This window comes from Dasypus novemcinctus, chromosome 8 (genome assembly GCF_030445035.2).
Source record: "Dasypus novemcinctus isolate mDasNov1 chromosome 8, mDasNov1.1.hap2, whole genome shotgun sequence".
In the NCBI taxonomy this organism is placed as follows: Eukaryota; Metazoa; Chordata; class Mammalia; order Cingulata; family Dasypodidae; genus Dasypus; species Dasypus novemcinctus.
In genome coordinates this window covers 87,962,580-87,989,382 of record NC_080680.1, presented here as the reverse complement: position 1 = coordinate 87,989,382, position 26,803 = coordinate 87,962,580, and the positions used below count along the sequence as shown (strand labels likewise).

The 26,803-nt window shown below is 52.0% G+C and overlaps 2 protein-coding genes across 9 annotated transcripts in view; one reads left to right on the top strand and one right to left on the bottom strand.

Moving 5' to 3' along the window:
• Window positions 1-1,719: 1,719 nt before the first annotated feature.
• CRAT (carnitine O-acetyltransferase) lies at window positions 1,720-18,115 on the bottom strand. Of its 3 annotated transcripts, XM_012527021.4 has the most exons (15): window positions 17,661-17,879; window positions 15,980-16,111; window positions 15,025-15,288; window positions 12,025-12,143; window positions 10,817-10,870; window positions 10,034-10,199; window positions 9,505-9,679; window positions 8,647-8,825; window positions 7,425-7,525; window positions 7,091-7,210; window positions 6,789-6,911; window positions 6,552-6,687; window positions 6,106-6,168; window positions 5,377-5,514; window positions 1,720-4,650 (listed from the first exon to the last, which is right to left on the bottom strand). In XM_012527021.4, the coding sequence occupies exons 2-15, from the start codon at window positions 16,004-16,006 to the stop codon at window positions 4,435-4,437; spliced, it is 1,881 nt and encodes a 626-aa protein (XP_012382475.1). In that variant the 5' UTR covers window positions 16,007-16,111; window positions 17,661-17,879; the 3' UTR covers window positions 1,720-4,434. The 3 variants fall into 3 exon arrangements, with proteins under 3 accessions (XP_012382475.1, XP_004463174.1, XP_012382476.1); XM_004463117.5 differs by lacking the exon at window positions 15,980-16,111 and having other exon boundaries at window positions 17,661-18,115; XM_012527022.4 differs by lacking the exon at window positions 15,980-16,111 and having other exon boundaries at window positions 2,190-3,034; window positions 17,661-17,920.
• A 197-nt stretch (window positions 18,116-18,312) lies between these two features.
• PTPA (protein phosphatase 2 phosphatase activator) overlaps window positions 18,313-26,803 on the top strand; it is a 30,045-nt gene continuing 21,554 nt past the window's right edge. The window contains exons 1-4 of one of the 6 annotated variants that reach the window (XM_071216918.1): window positions 18,721-19,779; window positions 23,402-23,488; window positions 23,603-23,700; window positions 25,059-25,145. In XM_071216918.1, coding sequence (XP_071073019.1) covers window positions 23,677-23,700; window positions 25,059-25,145 — 111 coding nt within the window. In that variant the 5' untranslated portion in view covers window positions 18,721-19,779; window positions 23,402-23,488; window positions 23,603-23,676. Of the gene's footprint in view, window positions 18,632-18,720; window positions 19,780-23,401; window positions 23,489-23,602; window positions 23,701-25,058; window positions 25,146-26,803 lie in introns of those variants that run through there. The other 5 variants (XM_004463119.5, XM_071216917.1, XM_004463118.5 and 2 more) reach the window with 5 other exon arrangements.

Below are 26,803 nucleotides of genomic sequence, written 5' to 3'. Positions count from 1 at the left end.
GTGCCGTGCCACACAGGGGTGTCCCCCGCGTGGGGGAGCCCCACGCACAAGGAGTGCACCAGTGAGGAGAGCCGCCCAGCGTGAAAAGAAAGAGCAGCCTGCCCAGGAATGGCGCCGCCCACACTTCCCGTGCCGCTGACGACAACAGAAGCGGACAAAGAAACAAGACGCAGCAAATAGACACCAAGAACAGACAACCAGGGGAGGGGGGGAATTAAATAAATAAATAAATCTTTAAAAAAAAAAAAAAAAAAAAAAAAAAAAAAAAATCTATCCTGGAGGAGTGTTTTTGTGAGCTCTACCGACAATCATTTACCTCACCTTACTGCTTCTCCAGGGATCTTTTTTTTTTTTTTTTTTTTAAAGATTTATTTATTTAATTCCTCCCCCCCCACCCCTCCCCTGGTTGTCTGTTCTTGGTGTCTATTCGCTGCGTCTTGTTTCTTTGTCTGCTTCTGTTGTCGTCAGCGGCATGGGAAGTGTGGGTGGCGCCATTCCTGGGCAGGCTACCCTCTCCCTTCACGCTGGGCGGCTTTCCTCACGGGCGCAATTCCTGCGCGCGGGACTCCCTCACGCGGGGGACACCCTTGCGTGGCACGGCACTCCTTGCGCGCATCAGCACTGCGCATGGCCAGCTCCACACGGGTCAAGGAGGCCCGGGGTTTGAACCGCGGACCTCCCATATGGTAGACGGACGCCCTAACCACTGGGCCAAAGTCCGTTTCCCTCTCCAGGGATCTTAAAGCACTTATTTATCCTGACATCAAAATTATTTTAAAATGATTTTTAAATCACAGTGACCAACATATAGACAAAGATATCCAAGTATAAAAGGAAACAAGACACCATGATTCAGAAACAGACAATAGAAATAGACTCACAGATCTTCCAGATATTAGAATTCTCAGGTACAGACTGAAAATGTTTTACTATTTTAAAGAAATAAAAGACAAATTTGAAAAGATCTGCAAAGAGCAGAAAACTAGAAAGTGGGCCGTGGAAGATTAAAAATGAATCAAAACTGAAAAATAGAATAGCTAAAAAATAAGAACTCAATATATAGGTTTAATGTCAGACTGCAGCAGGCAAAGTTGAAGACATAATTAAAATGCAGCATAGAAGAGGAAAAGGGCTGTCCGTTGAGCTGAGCCCTTGTGTGTTCAGTGGTCACCTCAGGCTCACATGTCCCAAGCTAAACTTGTCACTTTCACCCCATTTGACACACCAACCCCACCCTCACTTTGGGCATCTAAAGTGCAGCTTTGGGTGATAAGCCCAACTCCTCCTCCACCTGTTCGGTTGATTACCCAGTCCTGTCTTCTCCACTCGTAAGCATCATTGAAATCTGTCGAGGCTACTGTATCTCCAGGGCCATTGGGTTGGTCCTGGCCACCACTAGTCTTTTCCTGGAGGAAACAAAGCTTCCCCATAAGGTCCCCTCATCCCCACCCCCAGCCTAGCTCCTCTCAATCCATTCTCACCCTAAAACAGGCACAGCATCTTCCTAAAACCCAGCCATATCACCCTTCTCTCAGATTCAGTGACTTGGGTAAAGCCCAACTCCTTAACATGGCCTTTGTATGAGGCCCTGGGCTATCTGGCTCCCATCTCAGGCTTGCTGCAGCCCCTGCATATTCCCAGTGAGGCGGTCCAAAACAATGTTCTCATTAACTTGGATTTGTAAACTTTAGGGGATCTAGATGAAAGCCAAATGTCTACTTATCTTTAATTCATTTTTATTATGTTTCAAATTTCAAATGATAAATTACATAAAATACATAATTTAGGACAGTTCTTTTCCACTTATTTTTCAAAAAAAAAAAAATCATGTTTTTCCCCTGCATCTTTGGAGTTTGGGTCTGGTATCCCCTGAGGCCACCTCTGGGTAACTAGTCAAGTTCTCCCAGAGCCACTGTCTTTACTACAGCTAAGCAATTTGAGATATAACAGTAGCTTCTGAATTCCATGCATGATGCTGTCACTGGAAGTTTTATCCCAAGCCACAAGTGCCACCAAGGATGTAACATTCTGACAGTTGGATTTTGAAAAATCTATCCTGGAGGACTATCTGTGTGAGCTCCACTGCCAACTACTTACCTCACTGCTTATCCCAGCATCCACCATTTGTAAATTGTGAGGTCACAGGTGGCACCCCCAGAATCATCACTGAATTTTGTTTCTTTGTCCTCTTTTTTTTTTTTTTTTCACCAGTTCTACCAAGGGACCTCTGAGCTTCCACCTAACAGAGATTGGGTTGTTTTCAATGTGAATGCATCTTCCCCAAACAGTACTTCTTTATGGCTTTAACTAATTGAGCAGGTCCCCATGAGGTTACACCTGTAACAACTCAAATGCCCTCACTTCTGAGGGCTAAGGTGGGGGGAAACAGTACTGCCTTCTGTTCAGAACTATATGTTTCTTAGGACTTGCAGTTCCCAAAGCCTGTGATCTTGGGCCCCTGGGTGTCTGTACTTGCCGTTCCTGATGCTCGGGTCACTCTTGTTTGTGGTTGCCGTAAGCTGCATTGGGTGCGCCCTCATTCAGGCACCACTTACACAGCATGCACTTGACTCCTGCTGCGGCCTGTGCTTCCCCAGACTCTCAGTAATCCCCAATGGAACAGCATCGCCACCTCTGAACAGATGAGGAAACCCAGCTGGGGAAGATGAAGAGCTCTAAGCTCTCCAGCAACAGAGGTTAGCAGGGGCCTGTACACTCACCCGGGTGGAATCTTCTTCCAGGCCTGCCTGCTTTAGGCCCCTAAACAGTGTTCTTTCTCTGGCTGGTGACCCCACCCTGCCAGTGTTTCTGGGTCCAGAAGAACTGCCAGGCTGGCAGCACCTCTCCGGGCCTCCATCCTTCCAGAGTGATAGGAGGAGGTCAGGCCATGGCTTCATGTCCATATGCTCTCCCAGGGGCTTGGCTAGATGGTCCCTCAGACCCTGGCCCGGAGGAGACAGGGTGGCCTCTGCGGTTCTCTGCCTTTCCATTTGGTTGCCCAGTGACCTTATCCTCTCTGAGCCTGTTTCCTCATCTGAAAATTGAAGAAAATAACAGATCTTGCTCTCATGTGACTGCCACAAAAAATCTACCGGGCCATGAAGCACTTCACTGCAGGCTGAATAACCCACTCCTTCCCTGTCAACATCTGCCTTTGGGGTTTCAGGTATCTTCTATGACAGCCAGAGTGTCCCTCAGAGGGGGAGGCGCACCCTTCTCCACAAGCACAGCCCACTTGACTTGGGCAGGACATGCTGCCTCTGCCAGGTGTGTGGGGACAGGGTGTGTAGGGTTCTCATTAGGTGGCCTTCTGTAGCCCACTCCTAGCAGGTGTCTTCCCAGGTGCCAGCTGGAGCTGGGAGTGAGGGTACCTGCTCTGCCACCATTCCTGCTAGGCTCAGGTGGGGGGGCAGGAGGACGAGGCCTTGGGACCCAGTCCATCAGCCACACTCGACCTGCCTTGTCTGCCTACCTACCTCAGGACCACAGGGCCCAGCGGGGCTCTTGGAAGGCTGTCCCCACCTGCAGCCCACTGGCCTGGGGAAAGCCCAAGTCAGAGGAGGAAGAACACCATCCTGGGTCTGGAACCATTCCTGGCTCACACCCTGAGGGAGGAGCTGGCCCAAAGTTCCCTGACCCAAGACAGGCTCCTCTGAGGAGCCTGTGGACCCACTGGTGACTTGGATGCCCACTTCCAGAAGCAGAGGGCAAGGCCAGGTGTCTGTGCCCACCCTGCCTGCCTCCCTGGCTGAAGCACATTTTACCATCAGATTTTCCCTTTATTAATTGCCTTGTATGTTAATATTGTACAATCATGAACATGGTTCAGGAATCAAGCTGAGGGGAAGCAAGTGGGCTGGGGCTCATGAGCCACATTATTCAAAAGTGTGTGGCAGCCACATAAGAATGGTACCCTTGATAGGGGTGGGGGTGGAGGGCAAGGCCACGGGCAGCAGCCTCACCAGTAATTTCACACCCTCAGGGAAGCCCAGAGCCCCTTGGCTCTATATAATCCTATCCCGATTTTTGGGAATTTGGGCAACGGAGTAAGAGCCCAGCCCGGCCACTGAGCTGGCAGGGACTGACCAGAGCTGAGCAGGTGAGGAAAGGGATGTCTCCTCAGCCTCTTGCTCTGGCATGGAGTGGGCTAGGCTGGTTCCCTTCCCTGGAGGAGGACATGGGGGGATATGCCAGGGGCCTGGGCCCCACATCCTGCTCAGCCTCTTAGCTTAGCCACAGGATGCGGGCTACAGCAGGTGACCCAGGGAAGGCACTTGACTCGGGTCTGCAGCCCCCACTAAGGGATGCTGCTCCAGGCTCAGTCAGATCTGGCAGAACCAAGGGAAGAGGGGAGAAAAGGAGTCCAGCCCTGGTGGGTGGCCCCACACCAAGGTGAGCTTGGCCGTGGTGTTGGCAGGCCTGAGCACAAAGGGCTCAGAGCTTGGCCCGGGGGTGGTTCTGCAGTAGGGCGCGCATGTCTAGGAGTGCCTTCTCCAGGTAATGCACCAGGCGGGCAGCGTTGGTCTCGGCGCAGCTGTTGTAGGCTGTCACAGAGAAGTTGATGTGGGCCTCCATAGGGTTATAGCAGACTCCATAGCCATCTGGGACCACGGGCCCAAAGAACATGACACAGTCTGTCTTGGCAGGGACCTAAAGAACAGCATGGCATGGAAGTTCTTATCCCCTATACCTGCATGCTCTTCTCTAGCCCTGTGGCAGCACAAGCCTTCATTTCCATCTCCAGGCCTTTTTTCACACTGCACTCTGCCCAAGACACCCTCTTCTCCTCTCCAGCAGATAGCTTACTCCCTCTCATCCTTCAGGCTGGGTTTCTGTTGTAATCTCCTCTATGGAGCCTTCCTTGACAATCTCTAGGGTGGTTTTAAACGCTCCCTTTTTGGGGTTCCCTAACCTCCTAGAACTTCCCAAGGCACCGTCATCGCTTCACATTCTGTGTGTGCCCCACCTGGACAGTGTGGCCTATTCCCTGCTATATCCCATGTCCAGTACAAGCTGGCACAAGTCAGGCCTTGGTTTGTGTCTGACAAGTGAAAGAATCATGTTGTGTGGGTGATTGCTCCTCCCTAACCTGCATGGGCTGGCAGTGAAGGCCCCCAACCACAGCTTCCCCTCCAGAACTCCGCTGCTTCTGCAGGGGACGTATGGTGGCCTCCGTGGGCCACATCACCCCCAACTCCCACAGCCCAAGCCAGTCTTGTCCAACCATATTCTGGCCCTTGGCTCTGCTCAGTGCAGCCTTTGTTAAGCTCTAGCTCCCAGCAGGCGGACTCTCTTTCAACCCACCCCAGGTTACTTAGGGCAGTGACAAGGGCCTGGAGAGTAGGGAGCCCTAGGAGCCCTGGGGCAGTGGCCCACCTGGCTGGTGGAGAGATTGAAGTGCATGGCGATGGCATAGGAGGTGTCCATGAAGATGTCAGGCATGCTCACAAGGTCCTCGATGGCCTGCAGCTTAAGGCCCAGCAGGTGTCGGTCGAAGGCCTCCCCGTGGATGGCCTGGGAAGGGGGTGCTGTCAGGAGCAGGGACTGTGGGCCCACAGAGTGTTCCTGCCCTCCTCGCAAGCCTGGCCACTGCCTCTGCTACTCACTGGCCTCTTGAAACTGAGACCTAAGCATCTGGCAGAGGAGCCCTCATTTGACAGATAGGGAAATTGAGGCCCAGGGAGGGGCAGAGACCTGCCCAGGGAAGCAGGACAGTACAGGACCTAAGAGCACAAGCCCTGGAGCTGGGTGCCTGGCCACATTCTGGCTGTGGGACCTTGAGCAGATCACTGCTATCGAGCCTCAGTGTCATCACTTGTGAAATGGAGCTAATCACTGAGTTTCCCCCGCAGAATGGCAGTGGACCAAAATGGATGCCTGCATGTTATAAGGCTGGCTAGAGCCTTGCACACAGTAGCCACTCAGAGGCAGAGCCAGGCTCAGAAGGCAGCCTTAGTTTCTCCAACTTTAAAATGAGGGATGAACAGCTCTGCTCCAGGTGCTCTGAGGTTCAGAGGAGGGTTAGCAGCCATTTGCTGCAGGGATGGACAGGCAGGTGGGAGATGCCAAGGGACAAGCAAACAAGGACAGGTAGGATTGACTCACCCGGTTAGTGTAGGCTCGATGTGCCTGCACAGCCTTCTGCAGTAGTTCCACCTTCTGGAGCTCCTAGAGGTTTGAGGGTGAAGGGAGCTGAAGTGCTGTCCTTTCCCTATTCCTGCCACCCACCTTAATAGCATCCCCCTCTCCCTCCCGCATTAGTACTAGATTCTGAGCATTCTGAGAGCAGAAATTAGAATTGTCATCTTTCCAGTCCTTAGCCAGTGCCTGACAGCTGATGAGTGAGTGAGTGAATGAATGAATAATTCCCTTTCCTTTTTGGCTGCTGGGAAGCTTAGAGCTAAATTCATGGCTCCATCTTTTGTTAGATTTTCAATGCCCCACCACAGGGGCGGGATACTGTAGGTGCTCAATCAGTGTGCATTGACAGAATGAATAGGAAGAGGGATGGCTCAAACCCAGCTCACTCATCCTTGCCCTGGATCTCTCACCGACACTTTGGAGTCATCCATGGCCTTGACGAAGGTGAGTGAGTCCATGGAGGCTGAGCGGATGGTGTCTGTGCGGCCAAGGTGAAACATGCGGAGGGAGGCACTTTCGTATGTGGCACACGCCTGCCCATAGATCCTGAGTGGGAGAAGGGGCTGAGCACGCCCCTTCCAGGCTGCCCCCTGCTCCCCACCCCCACTTCTCATCCCTCCTTCGTGGGTGGGTGGGGCAGAGCGTACCTGTAGTAGGCCAGCTGTAGGGCCATCTGGATGAAGGCATCTGGGCTCAGTTTCTCAGACTTGGGGAAGTCCTTTCCAAAGTGGTGGAACACTATCACTGAGATATCCAGGTCCTGGATCATGCTGCAAGGGGTCAAGGTGGGTGAGGGCCAGAGTCAGCTGCTAACCCCAGGGAAGCCTGAGACCACATTTTCAGAAACAGAACCTGGTACAAAGGTAGATCTGGAACAGAAGCCTCTCATGCTTGGGGGATCCAGTCATGCCCACCCAGAGCACCCAGAGTAGTGGGGGTAGGTGCTTACATGCTGAGGTTCTGCTTGGCCTTCTCGATGTCATTCTTGATCTCGGGGGTGATGTTGAACCGCAGCTTCTTGGGCATGGGCAGGGGCACCATGGGAGACCTCACAAGCTCAGGCTTCTTCCTGCACGGGACAGGGGGCTCAGACTCATGCTGGGTGCCTCTGGAGCCTGGGTCCATCCCTGCGATCAGGGTGGGGAGGATGTCTTCTCTGAGGTTGGGGGGTGGGGAGGGGATCCAGTCCAGGGAGTCTTGAGTTTGCTCTTCTGAAAATTGCCTTAGGTGGCCAAACTGAGACCTGGAGAGGGGAAGGGACGGGGTGAGGGATAACTGCTCACGTGTACTCAATGACGTGGTCCAGGAGAGCGACGATGGGGGGCCCCTCTGCTGTTGCATGCTCATAAACAAGCCCACAGGAGCCATCTTCTGCCACAATGAACTACAGAGGGAAATGAGGGATCCTTATCAACCCCAGGTCCATGGAAGGTAGCTCCTGGCATAGCCACTGCCTTGTCATGTCTCATGGAAGGGCTTTCCCTGAAGCCATGCCAAGGGGTCTGTTGATCTGTTACTGTTCTTTTTTTTTTAAAGATTTATTTTTTTATTTTTATTTAATTCCCCTCCCCTCCCCCGGTTGTCTGTTCTCTGTGTCTCTTTGCTGCGTCTTGTTTCTTTGTCCGCTTCTGTTGTCCGTCAGCAGCACGGGAAGTGTGGGCGGCGCCATTCCTGGGCAGGCTGCACTTTCTTTCGCGCTGGGCGGCTCTCCTTACGGGTACACTCCTTGCGCGTGGGGCTCCCCTTCACGGGGGACACCCCTGTGTGGCACAGCACTCCTTGCGCGCATCAGCACCGCGCATGGGCCAGCTGCACACGGGTCAAGGAGGCCCGGGGTTTGAACCGCGGGCCTCCCATGTGGTAGACAGATGCCCCAACCACTGGGCCAAAGTCCGTTTCCCTGTTACTGTTCTTGATAACAGCTAATATTCCTGAGTGCCTTGGGATGCCCAGGCAGGCCCATATTAAGAATATCCCATGCTCAGTACATCTCACTGAGTCCTTGCAATGACCCTACTGGAGAGTTCTACTACCACCCCATCTTACAGGTACAGAGAGGGAAAGGCACAGCCAAGACTGCACAGCTCTGCCTGACCCCAGGCTAGGTACCAATGTACTGAAGGGGTGATCTGGGGGTAACAGTAGCTTCTGGGCCAGTGCACCAGGCCATACAATGACAGGCTGACTGCCCAGTAATTACAGTGGTGTTCAGCCTGCTGGCTTCCCACCTGCTTGTTTTATAAGCTGGGAGGCTGGGGATGCTGGGAGGGGTAACAGTAGCTTCTGGGCCAGTGTACCAGGCCCTACAATGACAGGCTGACTGCCCAGTAATTACAGTGGCATCCAGTATGCTGGCTTCCCACCTGTTTGTTTTATAAGCTGGGAGGCTGGGGACGTGGGGCCCAGGGGAAGGAAAGGAAGTCCCGAGGGCCAAGGTGGACCAAATCTGAGTATGTCTTTGGAGTGGAAGACCCAGCCCTGGCGGGGCCCCAGGCTGCGGCCCACCTGCAATGTCTTATCAAACCAGCGGTTACCGCTGTTGAGCTTGCTGCCACCACCGTGCAGCATCTGGCTGGCCACATGGCTGCGGTATACATCCTCAGAGACGCGTGGCATGGGTGCATCCAGGCACACGGTGAAGATGCTCTTCTGGATGGAGCGCACTGACTCCCGGTTCACCTTGTCTGCACACAGCACAAAGAGAGTGTGTGTCAGGGCCTGGGGAGGTGGTTTGGCCCCTCTCTGGCCTCCCTGCCCAGGCCTTTTCAGGCTGTTTGCATCTGACTGGGGGTGGGAAGCACTGCTGTGGAGGCCTCGGCTCCTGACGGTGCTGACATCTCCAGCACCCACCATGCACTGGGCATGGGGTATGAGTATCATGCTCACCAGGGCCCTGTTTCCTTACAGCTCCCTGGGAGGTAGGATTCACAGCTGAACTCACTTCAGACACAAGGACACAGAAGCCCAAGGTCACCCAGGGAGCCAGTGTGGCAGTCGGGGCTTTAACTCAGGTGGCCAGACTCCAGAGACAAGGCCCTAATCAATACAGGGTTTGGAGGTTTGGAAGGTTTGGGGGAGAGGGTGAGTGTGCAGGCTGAGGTGGGCTTCTCAGCCAGAGGACTTGGACTCTAATCCCAGCTTGCTTCGTAATAAAGGGAAACTACCTTGGCCAAACTGAGCTTGGGTTTTTGCTCACCTGCAAAGTGGGGACCATGGTAGGGACGCAGAGTGGAGGGAATTCAGGAAGAAACACGGCTGCCAAGGGTTGGGTCCTGGGACCACCCTGGTGTGGGAGGAGCCCTGGATGTGTGAGTCTCAGCATGGGGAACCCTGACTGCCCCCAGTCACAGGCCCAGGAGGCACCTTTAATAAGTGTGTTGTATGCCTTCGCCCAGGAGTTGCGGTGGTTGGAGGTGAGGATGCCCACAGGTTCCTTATTGGTCTGCAATGATGAGTTCCAAATCTTCTCCAGCTGAATGAAGATCTGATCCGAGGTGAGGGGTGTCCCATCGCTGTGGTACACATCCAGCTCAAAAAACTGTCCAGAGCACAGGTGAACAGAGAGAGGAGGGCTGGTAGGGGGATCTCAGCAGCTGCTGCCTCACACCAGCCTCCTCCTGCCCCTGGTCGAGCTGAGAGGACGGTGAGTCAGGTCAATGGAAAGAGAGGGAGGAAGATTGCCCTCGCCAGGCTGGGCAGGCCCGCGGCCTCCTCTAGCCCTCTCTCAGGCCTGTGGCTACCTGGGCATCCAGTAGAGAGGCCCAGAGTACACCTGTTCCCAGGGGCACATGGGCTTGTGTGTTGGGGGAGGGCTCTGACCTTTGGCCCTGTCCCTCCTACTCCCCTGAAATAAGGTGGGGGGTCTGCAGCCGTGGGTGGTGGGTCAACACACCTGGTAGTTGTGCACCACAGTAATGTGCATGGGCGGCTTCTTGGTCTTGCTGAAGTTGATGACAGAGTCCTGCTTGGGGCCTGGCACGCGGCAGGAGGACAGGATCTGATAATATTGGTTCATGCACAGCGGCTTTCCCCCCAGGTGCTCCACGGGCAGGGTCTCACTGTGGGGACAGAAGGTTCAGGGAGGGGGCCACTAGCTGACTAAAGGGAGAGAGGAGGGCAACACTGACAGGGACCTGCTGAGTACAGTGGAGGGCTGGATGGGGCCAAGTGGGGCTCCCACAGTGCAGCCCCCTGGTGTCCCCTGAGGGTAAGCAGGGGGTCCCAACAACACTGGACCAGAGGTCAGGAGGCCTGCATTGCATTCCACTCTAGATGGGCCCTGCTTACTGAGTCACTCTAGAACTATCTCCTCATCTCTGGGTTTCAGTTTGTCACTGGGGAGATGAGGCAATGGATAACCTCTGGGTTACTCTTGGCTGGGATGCCATAATTCCAGGTACTCTAGGACGGAGTCACCAGGAAGAGGTCACAGCAGGAGGAGCAGAGGACCTGGACAACCCCAACCCTGACAGAGGCTGGCTGGGCAAACAGGAAGAGAAACCGACTGAGTTCTGGACCTGGGGCTTGGGCGAAGGGTAGCAGTGGGCCAAGTTGGGCTAGGCCAAATCGCTGTGGTATTTAGGCAGCTGAGGCAGGGATGGGAGGCCAAGAATACCCACACTGGTCCCCTCAGCCCTGGAAGGGGGCAGGACAGGATGGTGCTGGGGCTGCTTACTTGTCAATCATGGCCTTGAAATCCAACACGCCCTCGATAAGTTTGGCAGCAAACCTGGAGGGACCAATCAGAGAAGAGATCAAAAGTGTGTGGAGACTGGCAGGGTGGCCCCCAGGTTGAAGACACCTGCTGGGTGAGGGGAGAGGCCTAGTCAAGTGACATGAGAGCAAGAATAGTGCTTCAGGTGGCTGTTTATTGCTTGCAGAAAGCCTGAAGTGCTCAAATGATGGACCTGTGTTCAAGTTCCAGTCCTCCTTTCTGAGGCAGGGCTTTTAAGGCTCAAGGAGATGGTGTTCACCAAGAGTCTAGCACAACATAAGTGCCACAGTGCCACTTCATATCACCCACAGAGGGCCTGTGGCCCTGAATGGCAGACCTGTCCAGTGGGCACTGGCCCTGGCCCTGGTCTGAGAAGCACTCATGGAGGGACCTGGGCCAGTGGAGTGTGTGAAAGGGCAGCATTCTTGAGACATGCCCACTGCTGGGCCATGGCTTCTCTGGGCCTGTGTTCCCCAGGCCCCCTTCCTCAACCTGGTCTTCCTCCCTAGATTATCTGGGCTTATGAAGGCTTTCTGGGCCACACCAACCATACCCTGATGCCTGGGGATACCCCTGGCCCCCAACACAGGGGCCGCTAGAAAGAGTTCCTGAGCCTGAACCTACCAGCCCTTCTCCAGGGTGCCCTGGTCCCTTTAAGAGAAGCAGGTGGCAGCTGTGAGGGGCTGGTCATTGGGCAGGAGATCCCTGTTGCTGGTATTTTTATCTCTGGTAGGACTGTAACAGAGTCCAGGCAAGTGATGTGGAAAAGCGGACTGTGTACAAAGGTCACTTCTGAGGCCAGCCCAGGAGACAGGGAAGGAGTGGTGAAGGGCCAAGACTGGGGCAGTGGGAAGGAGTCAGGTTTGATGGTTAACAATCCGGAGCTTTGGAGCTGGAGAGATCTCTCCTCCTATCTCAGCATAGCCAGTCCTGAGCTGTGAACTCGGGCAGGTCCCTTCATGGCTCTGAGCCTCAGTTGTCCTACCTGTAAAACAGGAATGATGCTCCTACCTCCCAAGGCTGTTTGTGGGGATGAGAGAGAATGAACAGGGCAGGGATCCCTTCTATCTCCTGGGGGAGGTGGACTTCAGAGCCCTGGAAATGCCTGGAGCCCTGCCTCCTAGCTGCCTCTCCTTCCCAACACCCTGTCCTCTATGTCAGCCACTCACCGGAGTTGACCCTGCAGATCAACAAAGTCCTGCTTGGGCAGCACTAGGCCGGGGCTGGAGCAGATGACCACAGGCTGGCGGAACTGGAGGTAGGCCGTCTTGAGCCACCATTCGGACAACTGGGGAAGAACCAGAGCCTGTCAGGATGGGCAGGCAGGGACCTGGTTTCCCTCCCCCACCCAGGGCCAGGGGACCTGGCTGGGTCCCAGCACCCTTGGCTCCCTTTGCCAACCACAGACGGTGGGTGCCTCATTGGACATTCTCGTGGTTAATGCACTTCCCATCTTAAACCCACCAGCAGTGCTTCTGTCATCTTTCCCTCAGCCTGGGCCAATCAGCATTAGCAAGAGAAATCAGCACTGCCAATAAAAAGGTACGAGAGAAAAGAGACTTGGGGAAGAAAGTGTGGAGGAATATGAATGTTTTTTCTTTATCTTATACATTTTCTGTTAATGTTTATACTCTTATAAATAAAACTGCTTGCCTAGATAGATGAAAAGGGAAAAAGGGAAAGATATATAAGAAGCAGCTCAAATAAGTGGGATTTTGACCATTCCTGGAGGGAATGGGACAGGAAGCCGGTTTCAGAGCAGCCTGCCGGACCCTGGTTCTTCTTGGTGGCCTAGGCTTTCTTGGTGTTGGATGGTCAGTGGACACCCGCTTTGATCTGGAGCATGATCTCGTTGTCACGGGGCTCTTGTGGGGAAGCTCACTGTGAGGGGAAATCATTGCCCTGGTGATACAATATGGACAGCGACACAGCCTGGGTCTCCACTCTGATATTCTGTCCCCTGGCTTAGGTTATTTCCACCTGGGCGTATAGTATAGTGCCTCTCTGCAGGCCACCCATGGCACGTTGTTAAAGGCTCCCCTCTTGGAGTACATGTAACCCCTACTCCCAGGTAAATGCCAACAACAAGCCTTACGTGATGACCACAACACCCCACACCCCACATCCCACATACCACCTCTGAGCATACACCCAATACATTTTCTAGGGCAGGTCCCTCACGCTTGGAGACCCAGGACCCCACTGCACTTTTTCACCCCATCTCAAACAGCAGGGCTGTGGGATGTGCCTGTTTACCACACAGATTCCCTTTGGGGAAGTGCTAGCCTATGGGACCAGGCTACTGGCCTATGGCCCTTGGCAAGGGGCAAGGGGGTGGGTGGCTTGCCTCCGACTAGACAGCACATCAGTGCAAGACTGCTGTCTGCTGATTTGAGACCTGAGGACTGGGCCCCTGAGTTAGCCAGGCCCTTCCATGTAGCTTAGGGCACCCTTGAGAGCTCCTCTGTGGCTCTGGGCTTTTGGTTTATCTTTCTAGGCCTCAGTTTCCTCATCTATTGATCAAGGAGGGGAGAGTTTGCACTATAGCTCTCTTGGTTTCTTCTGGCTCAGGGATGCTGTGACACCCTGGGGGTCATGCTGGGAGCTGGGTGGGCCAGACAAGAGCTCCCTCCTCTTGGAGACAGAGCCAGGCTGCCCTTCAGCCAGGGTCCCCCACTCCACCAGGGGATTGCAGAGCCACCAGCCCGGAGGCTGCAGCAATGCGGAGAGACAGGTATTCCCCCAGTGAGAATCACTGCACTGGGTATTCAAAGAGCCCCTTAAGGGGCCCTGTGGGTGGAGAGAGGGTACCCCCACCCTTTAGCCAGAAGCTTCTGTATAAAGAAGTGGTACCAGGCTAGACAAAGTTGGAAAACTGCCATGCTCCAGCCTCTTTAAGATCCTTCCAGGGCCAGCATCTTGATTCTGGAGTCCAAGGCCCTAACCTGCCCTAGCTGAAGAAATGCTGCACATGAGCCAATGACTCCCCCCACACCGAGGTACAGCCCCCAAACTTCCACTGAGCTCCGGGGTCAGATATCCACTTCCCCACCCTATGTCTCCACTTGGAAGTCCCATAGGCACTTCACCTCACACTTTACAGGACCAAAACACAACTCTGATTTTCTCCCACACTTCTGCTTCTCCCTCAGTCCTTTCCATCTCAGCAAGTCCTCCCCTACCATTTCCACGCAGTTGTGCTAGGTCAGGATTTCCTGTCCCATCAGCAAGTGCTACTGGCATGGCCTCCAGCACCCATCTTGGATCTAATGACTTTCTATCCTTCCCCTGCCAAAACCCTAGGCCCATACTGCTGGCATCTCCCTCAGGGTATGGTGCCGGTCTCTCCACAGGCCTTGGGCTCTCACTCTTGCTTCACTCTCAGGAGCTGGGTGATCGCTTTTGAACTTCAGGTTGCAGGATACGACATGTACAGAGAAGCACATGCAGCATAAGTGCAGACACGTATTTACAAGTCGACCACACCGGAGGAACCAAATCAAGGGGCAGAACCAGGGAGCTCACCTAACAGCACGCACCCTTGCTTAAAGTACCCCTGGCTCCCCATCCTGCTGAGGCACAAGTCCACACTGCTTATACTTTGGCCTCCCCCAGCTCTTGCACTTCACCCCGGCGCTGTTGGCCCTCTCTCTCTGGCCCCTGAACATACTGGGCTGTTCTCTGCTGGCCCGCGCTGTTCCCTCTGTCTCGGACTCTCAGGTCTCCTCGCCACCTCCTCCCCACCCTCCCAGTCCACTCGAAATAAAGAAGCTGCCATTCCTCACTCCGACCGCCCATGCTTTCCTCTTACCCTTTTTTATTTTTGTAGAACTTGGCTTGCTGCAATAACCTCATTTGTTCATTGTGTCTTATCTGTTTATCACTCCTTTCTCCCTGCTATTTGAATGTAAGCGACAAGAAGAGGCCAGCAACTGTGTCCTTCTTGTACACTCAGCACCCCGCCTGTGCCAGGCACACAGTAAATGCTCAAGAAACTCTGTGGATGAATACGCCGGAACAGCCTGCTATGTCAAAGTTCTGTGTGTGCAGCCAACCACAGGCCACAGGGAGGGATGCTCAGAAGGATCTGAAGTCTTGGAAGGGCCCTTGGCCTCCCACCCCCATGAAAGATGGGGTGGGATGACGTGCTCCCCTGTCGTCTCACTCACCCAGTTCTCCGTCTTCCTGGCCCTGCGCTCCAGCCCCTTCTGTAGGCGGTCCCCGACGCCCCCCGCCGTCCGAAACTCATCCACCAGCTGTTTGGTTTGGGCCCACTCCTCCTCACTCACGATGGGCTGCAGTGCCATGAGGTAATGGTCCAGGGTCTGCTGGAGTGGGGGCACAGGAAGGCGGGGCAGCGCGTCCTGGTGAGCCTTGAAGCGTCCGGAGACCTTCGTCAAGGAGGTGGGCTTGAGGAGGCCCAGGGGCTTCACCTGCCGGCAGCAGAATATCCTGCTCATTCTCTCTCTGGCGCTGGGAAGGAAGCCCTGACAACCCCAAAGCCACAGTTCTGGGCACTTATGTGCCCGACTCTGGGTCAGAGATAGCTTCTTGGGAGGTGCTGTGCCACCCAGGCCTCCCAGCCCTCCCAGCCCTCAGGCTGTGGGTGTCCCTGTATCAGGGGCCTGGAGATGAAGGGAGGGATGGGGGAGTGTGGGGTGTGGCTGCTGATCTTGGCAGAGCTCTGGGGCACTGAGTCAGAGGTACCAGTGGCAAGGGAGACCTTCCACCTGCCTTGATGCACAGGGCCCCACCTCTCACCCTCGGGAGATGAGCCAGCAGCAGTGAGGTGACTGCTCCCTCCCTGAGGCCCCAGCCTCTTGTTCCCACCCTTTCCAGGTTGAAAAATAGGAGGGAAGAGAAAGTTAGAGAGAGCCCGAGGATGAGAGCGCCCTTAGGTGAGGGCAAGGCCTCAGGCCTTTCCCTACCTGGGGGCAGGGGGAGGGAAGCATGAGGGCAATACCAGGGCATGAAAGAGCTGAGCTGCCTGACACAGAGGGCAAGAGGTGGCAGAGAGAGAGAAAGTGAGTCCAGGAGACTCTGGAGTGGGTGGAAAGAGAGAGGAGAAGGTCCGAGGCTGCTGGCAGCAGTGTGCAGGCAAGCAGCAGAGGCTATGTTCCATACCTTCTCTCCCTGCTGCCCGTCCTCCATGGCAGGACTGAGGTTCTGAGCCCTGTCTGTCTGCCTTGGGCTGGATCGCTAAGCCTAACTGTGCTACCGAGTGGGTGAGCAGAACCTAGCAAGAGGCTGCCCGGGCTGGAAAGAAAAGACAAGAGCCAAGATTCAGGGGGTGGGGGAGGCATTGGTGGCAGAGGAGGTAGCTGTGGTGGTGGCAGGGGAAGCTGCTGGACTCCAGATGTTCCACCCTCCTGAGCTTTCCACCCTCCTGAGCTTTCAGAAGTGGAAGAATGGGGAGCAGATGGAGTAGGAGGAAACCTGTAAGATGTTCTTGTTTCTTCTCTGGTTGGGCTCAGCTCCAGGGAGGCAGGCCAATTCAAAAATTCACCCTTTGAAATCTGAGTCGGTCTGTTTGATGAGGGAAGACTTGGCTAGAGGGCAGAAACTACCGGGCTGCTGAAGTTGCACCACAGCCCTAAAATTGGCCTTGAAATTGGGGTTGATGCAAGAGAGCAGACTGGATGGTCAGGGAAGGAATGATGGCTGCCAAGAACCATGCCCAAGCCCTGTTTCCCTCCAGGACTCTTGGGGTCCTTTGGGCCACCCTTCTACCAAAGCCTGGCTTTTCTTCAGTTGTAGCTCATGCAGCTGTGGGCCAAGATCTGAGGACTTTTGGCATTAAATATAAACCAAAAAGATGCTGGTTTGGGGGTTGGGCTAGATTTGAGTAATCAGACCCAAGGAACTCTGGCCAAGGCGTTCTTTGCCTCAGTTTCCTCAGGCCAGCTTGGTGGTCCTGGAGGATGACCAAGAACACTGGGCAATAGGGGTACAGTCTAGGTGGCAAGGATAAGGGTGAGGAGGAGGCTCAGGGTCCTGGAAGACCCCACAAAGCCTCTAAGCCTGAGCCTCTCAGCCCACAGACAGGTGCTCTCAGCCCTCTGGGGCTGGTGGTGTCTGTTTAAACACTGTTCTTGGCACAGGCAGGAGGAGATACAAACAGGTATGTCTGAACTGGAGAGGAAAGGATTCCAAATCAGGTAAGCGGGAGTGTTTACTTCAGGTTGCCCTCTGGGGACAACTGGGGAATCAGCATGGTTAGGGGGAATGGGGGAGAAAGCAAGGTACCGCCACCTGCTGCCTCCTGCTGCCTCCTGCCAGTTCTGAAGGCTTTCTGAGCAGCATAGTTTGATGTCTTCCAGTCAGTTTTTCTCTGGTCACACACATCTCCCCAGGGACTACTTGATAAACCCAAAAAAGGCTGACCAGCTGGAATGAGGTGGGAGAAGTGGTACTGGTCTGGGCAGGGACGGTCAGCCTGAGCACGTGGATGCGTGCTGTAACTGAGATGGTGTGTGCCCAGCTTGACAGTCTTGGTATATCTCTTCCCACTTGGCTTCGGGTCTAAGGGTGGGGGTACGATCGGAAGCCAGTGTCCCACTGTCTTGTCCGGGTCGTTGGAATTTAGGGCTAGAGGATGTGGGTTCGATCCCGCCTCTGACATTGCGCCTCAGTCTCCTCCTCTGCCAACTGGGGAAGCCCACATGCCGACCCCACTTCCGCCGTGGGAGGCTGGGCAGGAGAGTGGCCGCGTCGCCTCGCCGGTCCATTTCCACATTCGGGCGCAGCTGCGTGGCCCGCCCGCCCCTTCCAGGGCCCGCCAGGCCGGGCTCCCGGCCGCACTCACCATGGTTCTGGCCGCGAAGGCCAACATCTTTGCTGCCCGTCGGCGGACACACAGGCCGCTCCGCCCCTGCGCTGGGCACAGTCCGCGCCCGCTAGAGCCTCAGGGACAAGGTCGCCGAGCCACCGCCGCCGGCCAGGGCAGGTAGCCCCGCGCCCACCCACCCGGTCGAGCCGGCCGGCTGGAGGCGCAGGGACTCCAGGGCGGGGCCTGCGGGCGGCTGCGGACCCGGGGCGGCTAGCCGCGAGCCCGGGGGCGGGGCCACAGCGCCGGGCCCAGCCCGGCCCCAGCGGTGGGGACAATGGGGGCAGTTACCGATTGGGAGTCCCTTTGGAACCCGGGAGGAGGGGTGAAGAGGCTGCCCTCTTCTAGACTAAGCTGTTGGAAGCAGTGGCGAGCACTTCTCCCAGTCCATTTGGTGTCCTTGAGCGTTACTCCCACAGTGTCAGGAAAACACTAACCCCGCTGAGGGAATTGTCCTCTAATGTTCCTCCGGATAGGTCAGTGCCACGCACAAAGATGACAGGAGACGCCTGCCGCGCAAAAACATGTCTACCGCACCAATGAAATTGGACAGCCCCGCAAAAGCATGGCTGCCACCATTTCTCATTGCCGGGGCCCTGTTAGCGGGTGGGCTGGCGAGCCAGCCACTGCTGCGCATGCTCCGCAGGTGCCCCTCACTAACATGGCTGCTGCCTCTGACTCCGCGCGCTAGCCGCGAGCTGGCCGTTGGTGGGCATGCTCCCTGAGTGCCCCGCACGAACATGGCGGCCGTCTCCGCTGGGGTGACTTTAATTCTCGGTTTTCGGTTATAGCTGGCTGGTACCCATTTCTTTTCAGAAAACTCTGGGTCCGGGCTTGAGCCGGGGAGAGGAAGGGTGGGTGCAGGGTGAAAGGTGAGAGGAGACTGGAGGCATCCGGACTAGCTCTTGGCGGGAGGAAGATGGCTGAGGGTGAGCGGCAGCCGCCGCCAGGTAGGAGAGGCTGGACTCCGGTGGGCTGGGGGCGCGGAGGCGGTGCCAGGCGTGGGGGCGGGGAAGGGGTGTGGTTGTGTGGGGGGCCCAGGATGGGGAGGGTCAGGAGATGCGAGAGCTCGATGGGCAAAAGCGGATGGGCCCCTAGGAGGGAGGGTTTGAGAGTTGAGGCGCGCTGAGGAAGAGGTGGCGGGAGGACTACGGGAGAGAGGGCACAGGGCTGCGAAGGAAGGGGGTGTTTGGGGGCGCAACAAGGTACTTGGGAAGCCCGGACTGCCAGAGGGCTCGGTGGGCAGCGCCATGGCCAGAAGAGGAGGCCTTTTCCACATCTGGGCTCTGCGTGCTTAGCCCTTGGCTTGGTGGGGAGGCTGCCGGGGATGGCGGCGAAGGTGGTTCAGGGGGCTGCTTGCTTTATTAGACGCCGGCTCCTGGGGTGGGGGTGGTGCTCAGGGGGCCTGCCTCGCCGCGTCCCGCGCCCACCCACCTACCAGCCTCTTCCGCGCCCTCTTGGAGGGCCGGCTTTGGAATTTCAGTGGCTGAGAGTTTATTGACAGAAACTGCCCTTGGTATCTAAATCACTAATTTTTAAAAGACTGGTTGTGCAAGGAGATGAGTCTCTCTTTGGCATTATTGTAACTTTTATTTACACTGTGGCCTCTTTTTAGTTCATCTCAAATAACTGGAAATCCAGGGTGGGGGTGCTAGAGAAGAGGAAGGTTATTTGCTGACCCCCTTAAACTGATTGCTGATAACTTTTAAACTTCTGATGGAGGAGGAAATAGATTAGGCCAAACACAGCTAATGTTTTTTGTTTGTTTTGTTTTGTTTACTTTTAATTTTAGTAACAAATACACAGCTCAAAACTCCCCATTTTAACCACTTTCAATTGTACAATTCAATAGTATTAATTATATACACAATACTGTGCTACCATCTCCAATATCCGTTTCCTTAGCTTTTTCAAACAGAAACTGCACTCATTAAGCAATAAATCGCACAGTCAGTGTTTTGAAAGCATTATGATATTCCTTCTACCCTGTCTCACATTTTGTGATCCCTGGGAGGGTCTCAGGAGGAAGAAATTTTGAATAATAGAAAAAGAGGCATTCCGCACAAGGTGAATAAAGAGCTGGATGTGGTCTGTTAGGGTAAGCAAAACCAGAATTTATTTCCTCTTGTGCAAAACTTCTGTGCATCTGCACTTAGAAATTCTGATAACGACATCAGGAAATAGAAGGCAACCAGAATTATCAGTGAGATTAGTGAGCCTCTAATGATGGATGGAGAGTAGGGTAGGGAAGGAACTTGTGCACTGAAAGAGATGAACGCTCGGGGAAGTTGTCTATGGCTGGAAAGGTCCAGAGCCCTGGAAGTCCAGAGCCCTGTCCTTCTTTGAAGATGGAAAACAGAACGTTTTGGAACAAGTGGGGAAAAGCCTGCTTAACTTAGTGTAGTGGTGGAAAGGGCTTTTGAGTTACACAGATCGGCTCTGCCTGACATAAGCCTCAGTTTTCTGCTCCCTTAAATTAGGGTAACTTGTACCTCTTTCACGTAGTAGTAGTAGTATGTGTGCAATAAAATGATGTGGTCAAAGCCCAGGGATATGCTGAGCATTCAGTAAATGTTGGCTACTGTTTTCCTTTTCAAAGGTGGTACAGATTGATCATTTAGACCCAAATAGTAGGTGATGATACATTTTACTCTTTGGTACTTTTCGCAGAGACAGAATTTGAGCCAGAGAGACTGTGGGTCTGACCTCATTTATTATGGTCCTGTGTTTGAGACTTGTGTCTTTGATTGTGTGTTCTGGCAACGTGTGTGTGTTGCATCAGTGCTTCGTAGCAATGATTTTTACAAGGTAGCTTTCTCTTGGGAACAGGCTGGAGGTTTTTCTCCCTGTCGAATAATTTCAGGAAATGTATTCTTAAACTTAGCAAAGAGCTTTGTTTCCAAAGATCATTTACAAGTTTGTTATTTGAGATGTAGAATACATTTTCCTGTAAAAATAATGTGGTTAGGTTACCAGCCTGACCTATGAAGCTTTTTATTTAGCATCTTGCTAAAAGCAGCAATTTGATAATAGCTGGGTCCTCAATTCTGGGTTCTAGGAACAGGTGGGAGGAGGAAGAGAGTTTCTGGTCTCTTTCTTGGGCCCTGGTTTAAATTTTGAATTAGGCAGAGGTTTGCGATGCTCTTTTGCCTGATTCTCTATCTTTTTCCTTAGGTCTCTAGGTCTCCTAGTACCTTTTCCTCAGTGCCTCTCAGGGTAGACTCTGTTCCCCCAAATGGCACATGTTTTAGAACCTTCTAAGTCCTGGTCCCTGTTTCTCTGCACAGCTGATACCTGCTAGGTTTTAGGAGGAAGGCAATGGCACAAATATGTATTACTTTATGAATGACTGACTGTCCTTTCCTCTCCTTTTTAGAGGAAAATGCTGACAAATCGAAGGAATCTGTGATTTAGGTCCACAACTCCATAACCAAAAACTCTTGGGGCCATGTGTGTCCTGGAGTTCAGAGATTTTCAGATTTTAGAAAGCAGTGCATCATAATCAAACGCAAAAATATTTCTGCAGCAGAGCATATAAATACTCTCAGTAAGTGGGCTACATAAAGCCTATAAATATCCTCATGTTAATTCAGGTTCTTGCTGCCTAACTTAAGAGTAAACTTTGTTTTTTTCAGAGCCTTTTGGATTTTGGAATTATGGGCTAGAGATGGTGAATTTATATTTCCCAGTATGGGGAAGATAATTTTGGCTAGTGAGGATACTCATAGTAGCAGTCTTCTTTGGTGTAAAGTTTACCTCTAGGTCAGCATATTGAACTGCCCTGTGTATTCCTTTCTCTCAACATCTGAAAATATAGAAACTCCATTTAAAATAGTTTTTTTTTTCTGATTACAAAGTACTGTACGCTTTTTAAAAAAAGATTTATTATTTATTTCTCCCCACCCCCTCATTGTTTGTTCTTGCTGTGTCTGTTTGTCTTCCTTGTTTCTTTAGGAGGTATCTGGAACTGAATCTGGGACTTCTGATGTGGGAGGGAGGTACTTAATCTCTTGAGCCACCTCCATTCCCTGTTTTATTGTGTCTCTCATTATGTTTTTTTTTCTTGTGCCATATTGTTGTGTCAGCTTGCTGTGCCTGCCTGTCATGCCAGCTCGCTCTCTTCTTTAGGCGGCAGCAGGAACTGAACCACATTCCTCCCATATATTGGGAGCACAATCGCTTGAGCCACATCTGCTTCCTGTATGCTTGTTTTTTTTTTAAATATTTAATTAATTAATTTCTCCCCACCCCCTCCTTGTTGTTTGTACTTGCTGTCTGCTCTCTGTAAGCTTGTGTGTGCTTGTCTTCTTCTTTTTTCAGGAGGCACTGGGAACTGAAACCGGACCTCCCATGTGGGAGGCAGGCACCCAATGGCTTGAGCCACCTCCACTCCCTATATGCTTGTTTTTAAAAGTAATATATAACTTTAAGAAATCAAATTCTCCTTTAAATCTCACCTCTGAGAGACAACCATTAACTTTTGTGTTTAATCCTTTAGATTTTCCAATGCACATACTAATATGTATATATGTTATATTAATATGGATAGTTATTTTTTAACAAAATGGGATTTTACTATATGTACTATAGTCTAATTGCTTTCCTCACTTATTACTATTTAGACTGTCTTTACATTTCAGTAATATAGATTTTTTTAGTTTAAAAAACTACAGAGATTTATATTATATGGGTGTATTATTATCTACCTTATTGGTTGCTGTTTGGGTTGTTTTTAATTTTTTCCCCTGTAATAAGTACCCTTGTGAACATCCTTGTGTACTTTTGTGAGTATACCTGTAGGGTAGATGCCTATAAGTAGAACTGTTTGGTATAACTTTTTTTTTTTTTAAAGATTTATTTTATTTATTTATTTCTTCCCACCCCCTTGTTGTTTGCATGTGCTGTATCTGTTTGTTGTGTGCTGTTAGTCTCTTTTTAGGAAGCACTAGGAGCTGAACCTGGGGACCTCCCCTGTGCGAGGGAGACACCTAATCACCTGAGCCACCTCCCCTCCCTGCTTTGTTGCATCTCTCATTGTGTTTCCTCGCTGTGTCTCTTGGTCATGTCATCTCACTGTGTCATCTTGCTGTGTCAACTTGCTATACCCTCCCATTGTGCCAGCCTGTCTTCTTTAGGAGGCACTGGGAACCAAACCTGGACTTCCCGTGTGGTAGGCGAGAGCTTAGTCCCCTGAGCCACATCTGCTTCCCTATGTTTTTTCTTTTTTCACTTCAAAAGATAGTGCTGGTTGAGCCAACTAACTCTCCCACCAACAGTGAAGGAGAGTTATTGTTTCCCCTTACCCAGATCAATGCTGGATGTTTCTGTGAACCTGACAAGGAAAAGAGATCATTTACTGTACGTATCTTTGCTTATTTAGGAGGCTGGTCATTTTTCCAAATGTTTCTTGGCCATTTGCATTTTCTTCTTCTTTAAATTTCCTGTTTGTGTGTAAAGAGCCAACTTGGTTTTATTTTTATTTCTTACCATTTCTGCCCAGGTGGGGAGTAGGAGGTGAGGGCATGGCAGAACCACAGAATATATCAGTTCGTGAGGGCACTGCTAGTATCGCCTTGTTCCTTGTAGAGAAGGAAAGGCAGGAGGCCAGCTGGTTTGGCTTAACAAGTCATTACTCTGTCCTGGGCATAGGCATCTGGTTTATTCTAGGGCTTGGGTGTTGGAGTCTTGCTTTAAAAGTGTGCATGTACACCATGTGGCAGGACCCCAGGATCTGCTAGCAGCTGACCTTTGGTGAGAAAGCATCTCTGATGATGTCTTGATTTGGACATTTTTGCAGTCTCAGAATTGTAAGCGTTTACCCTAAATAAATCCCCTTTATAAAAACAAACAAAGAGTGAGTATATATGTTTTGGATGGGAGGATACTATTTACCTGTTTGTATTTTCATTTTCTTTGTCAAGATTCTGCAGAGGAGACTCCTCCAGCCACACAGAACTTCATCATTCCAAAAAAGGAGATCCACACAGTTCCAGACATGGGCAAATGGAAGCGTTCTCAGGTACCAATAGTTGTCTGCACTGTGGGGTCAGAACTTGGGTGAGGCTACAATTCTCTGAGAAACTTAGGCTTTTTCAGAGGTGATAGTTTTCTAGTTATAACCAGGGCTGTGAGCTCCTGGCCCTTCTTGCTCTTAAAGCCTGAGCTATTGGAAGCTAGAGAGAAAGGTAATAGAGACTATCTGCGTGAAGGTCTCTGGGGGTTGGGACAGGGTAACCCTGGAGAGTTCCATTCCTAGGTCTCATAAACCATTGATCCTTGGGTATTATTGGATTGGCCAAACATGAGTGTCCTAAATGACAGCGTGGGTCACTTGATTATTGGTTGCAAGTACAGCAAATCTGGGAGCCTGGTTTTCAAAGGGAGAGGAGTTTATCTCATGGCCTAAGCCGGGGATGTGTTTAAGCCTCAAAAAACAAACAGAACAAAACAAACAAAAAACAGGAAAGAGGACTGAGAGCACTGAGGGTAGGATGGGGTGGTAAAAAGTCCCCTTCTCAGCCAACTGGATTTCTCTGCTGCTCAGTTCAAATGGTGGGCAGAAGATAACAGTTTGCTATGGTACAGGCATGTGGAAGGTCTGAGTAAAAGAAAAAGAAAACCAATTTCAAATTCTCAGGGTAGACTTCTGGCTCAGCTCTGTTCAGGCACGTCCTCCTGCTCGGGTGGGGAGTATTGCTTTTACAGAAGGGCAGGCACAGAGTCCTCACAAGCCTGGCAGATTCTCTATAAGGAGTCAGCTATGCTTCCATTCTGCGCAAACCCTATACCTTCCATGCCTTGACCTAGTTGTGACTTGAACAGGAGTCACTGCTACCAGAAACTGCCTCACCAGGGGCCTGTACCTCAGTGCTTTCTTATCTGTGTGATAGGTATAATCTGCAGCCCAATCAGGGAAAATAATGCCCAGTTGGAAGCTGGGGATGTGTGTGCTGGGTCTCAAAGGATGCCTGTGGGCAGAAAATGGTGCCTTCTCCTGGGACCAGGGCATCTGCCCTGCAGCCAGACAGTCTGTGGTGAGGGAAACACCTGGAAGATTACTGGGGGGAGTCAGCAGGCTGAAAGAAAGGGGCAAAGGATCCTGGGCTAATAGTCTTTGAACTCCTGGCAGTTTGGTATAATGGACAAGTACTCGCTTAGCTTTGGAGTTAATTGGCTGGTTCCTAGAGATCTTGGCCTTAGGACACCTTGAACAAGTCACTTCTCATCTATAAAATGGGGTCTGCATTGTGGGGTTTTTGCATAAAGGCAGCAATAGTGAGCACTCAGTAAATGCTAACTGGTACTCCAGATGGTGCTGGGGGGCTCGTTGGGATATGCACCCTTTTCCACACCCCCACTCCCCACTCTGTTTGGTAGGCATATGCAGATTACATCGGATTCATCCTCACCCTCAATGAAGGCGTGAAGGGGAAGAAGCTGACCTTCGAGTACAAAGTCTCTGAGGTAGGCATAGGCAGGGATCCTGCTGCCACTGCCTTTCCAAAAATAGCTCAAAAAAGGCACTCGTACTTATTGCCCACAACTGGAACAAAGCAAAAATAAGATCCCCGAAAGGTGCGTGCATTTTGGTGTCTAAAATTCTGATCCTCTTTTTAAAATCTGTGAATAGATGTATTTTTATAAAATTGGGACTGAAGTTAATATGTTGTTTCCTAATCAGCATTTTTGCTTACATAGCTTTATAGTGTTTTACCTAGCTTTATACATTTATAGTGTTTTACATAGCTTTATACATTTATAAACATTACAAAATAAGTAAATGTGCTCACTGACGACATCACTAGTAGAAATGTGTATAGTATTAATCCTTCCTTTCCCCTTCATACCCAGTTCCTGGGGGCAGCCCCTGCTAACAGTTTGGGATGTATTGCCCAGACCTTCTTCTGTTCGTATCGTAGGATATTGTGAAATATGCCTCTTCCACAGTATAAATGGCTGCCTCATTGAGTTCTGCCCTCATTTATTAAACAGCCTCCTAATTTTAGACTTTTAGATTGTATCCCCTAAACATTACTGTTCTGAACATCCTGTTCTGAACATAGATCTGTGGGCACTGTTTCCGAAGGATTTGCTGGATCTTGGGGAACGCCTGTTTTTGACTTTGGGTTCACACTGCCAGGTGGGTGCTTATTTCACACTGTTGCAATAACAGGCTTTTTTGTGTAACGAGGGTACAGGCTGTGTAGAGACAGATTCCTATCATAAGGTGTGGTTGTACAGGTTGTTTGCTGTTGGTGGGTGTTCTTTCCCAGGGCTGGGTCCCAGGTGTGCAGCAGCCTCTTGGGTTCTTGCACCAGTTGACCTAGAGCCACCCTGAGAGGCTTGTCCCTGAGCACCTCTCTCTCTGCCTTGTCTTATCCATCACTCTGTCCACAGCCTTGGACCATGTTGAGTAAGGCCCTGTCCTGGCCCAGTTTCTCTCTCTATCCCAAGGCTAACATTGCCTTTTTGCCCTCATGCCATGTGCCTAGTGAAATTGCCTCTTCCTGGGCCCAGACTGGCTGCTGGTCCACCTGAGGGAAGCAGGCCAGTGGCTGGGGATAGACAGCCTTCCCTTGGGAGCCAGCCCACCAATGGCTTCGTGGGTTCCTCTTGGGCCCAACCAGAACTCTAGAACTGTGGTTCTGGGTGCAGGATGCTAGGGAAGAGAGGTGGCTCTTCCTTGGGTCAGTGGTGAGGGGTGCTCAGATGTAGGCTCAGTGGGTGAGGGAAAGGCTAATTAAAGGGCCCTTAATTAAAGGCAAATTCTGAGCTGCCAGATCCCTTTCTGGTTCCTTAATTACCCGTGAGGCTTTTGAGGTAGACACCCACACCAACCATGTGTTATCTTAGCGGAAGAGGTGTTCATTTGGCAGGATTGCAGTGTGATTAAGAGCTTGGGTTCTGGAGTCAGGTTGGCTGGGTTTTGGTACTCTGCCACCTGAGGGCTGAGTGGCCTTGTTCCCTCTGACCCTCTGTTTCCTATTCGGTAAAGTGGGAAGAGTAATCAGATCTACTCACAGTCCCATGGGGACGATTCATTAAAGTCCCGCAAGTAGGTTTTTAGCACAGTGTCTGGCACATACAAAGTACCATTATTATTGTTCTTATTAGCTATCGCT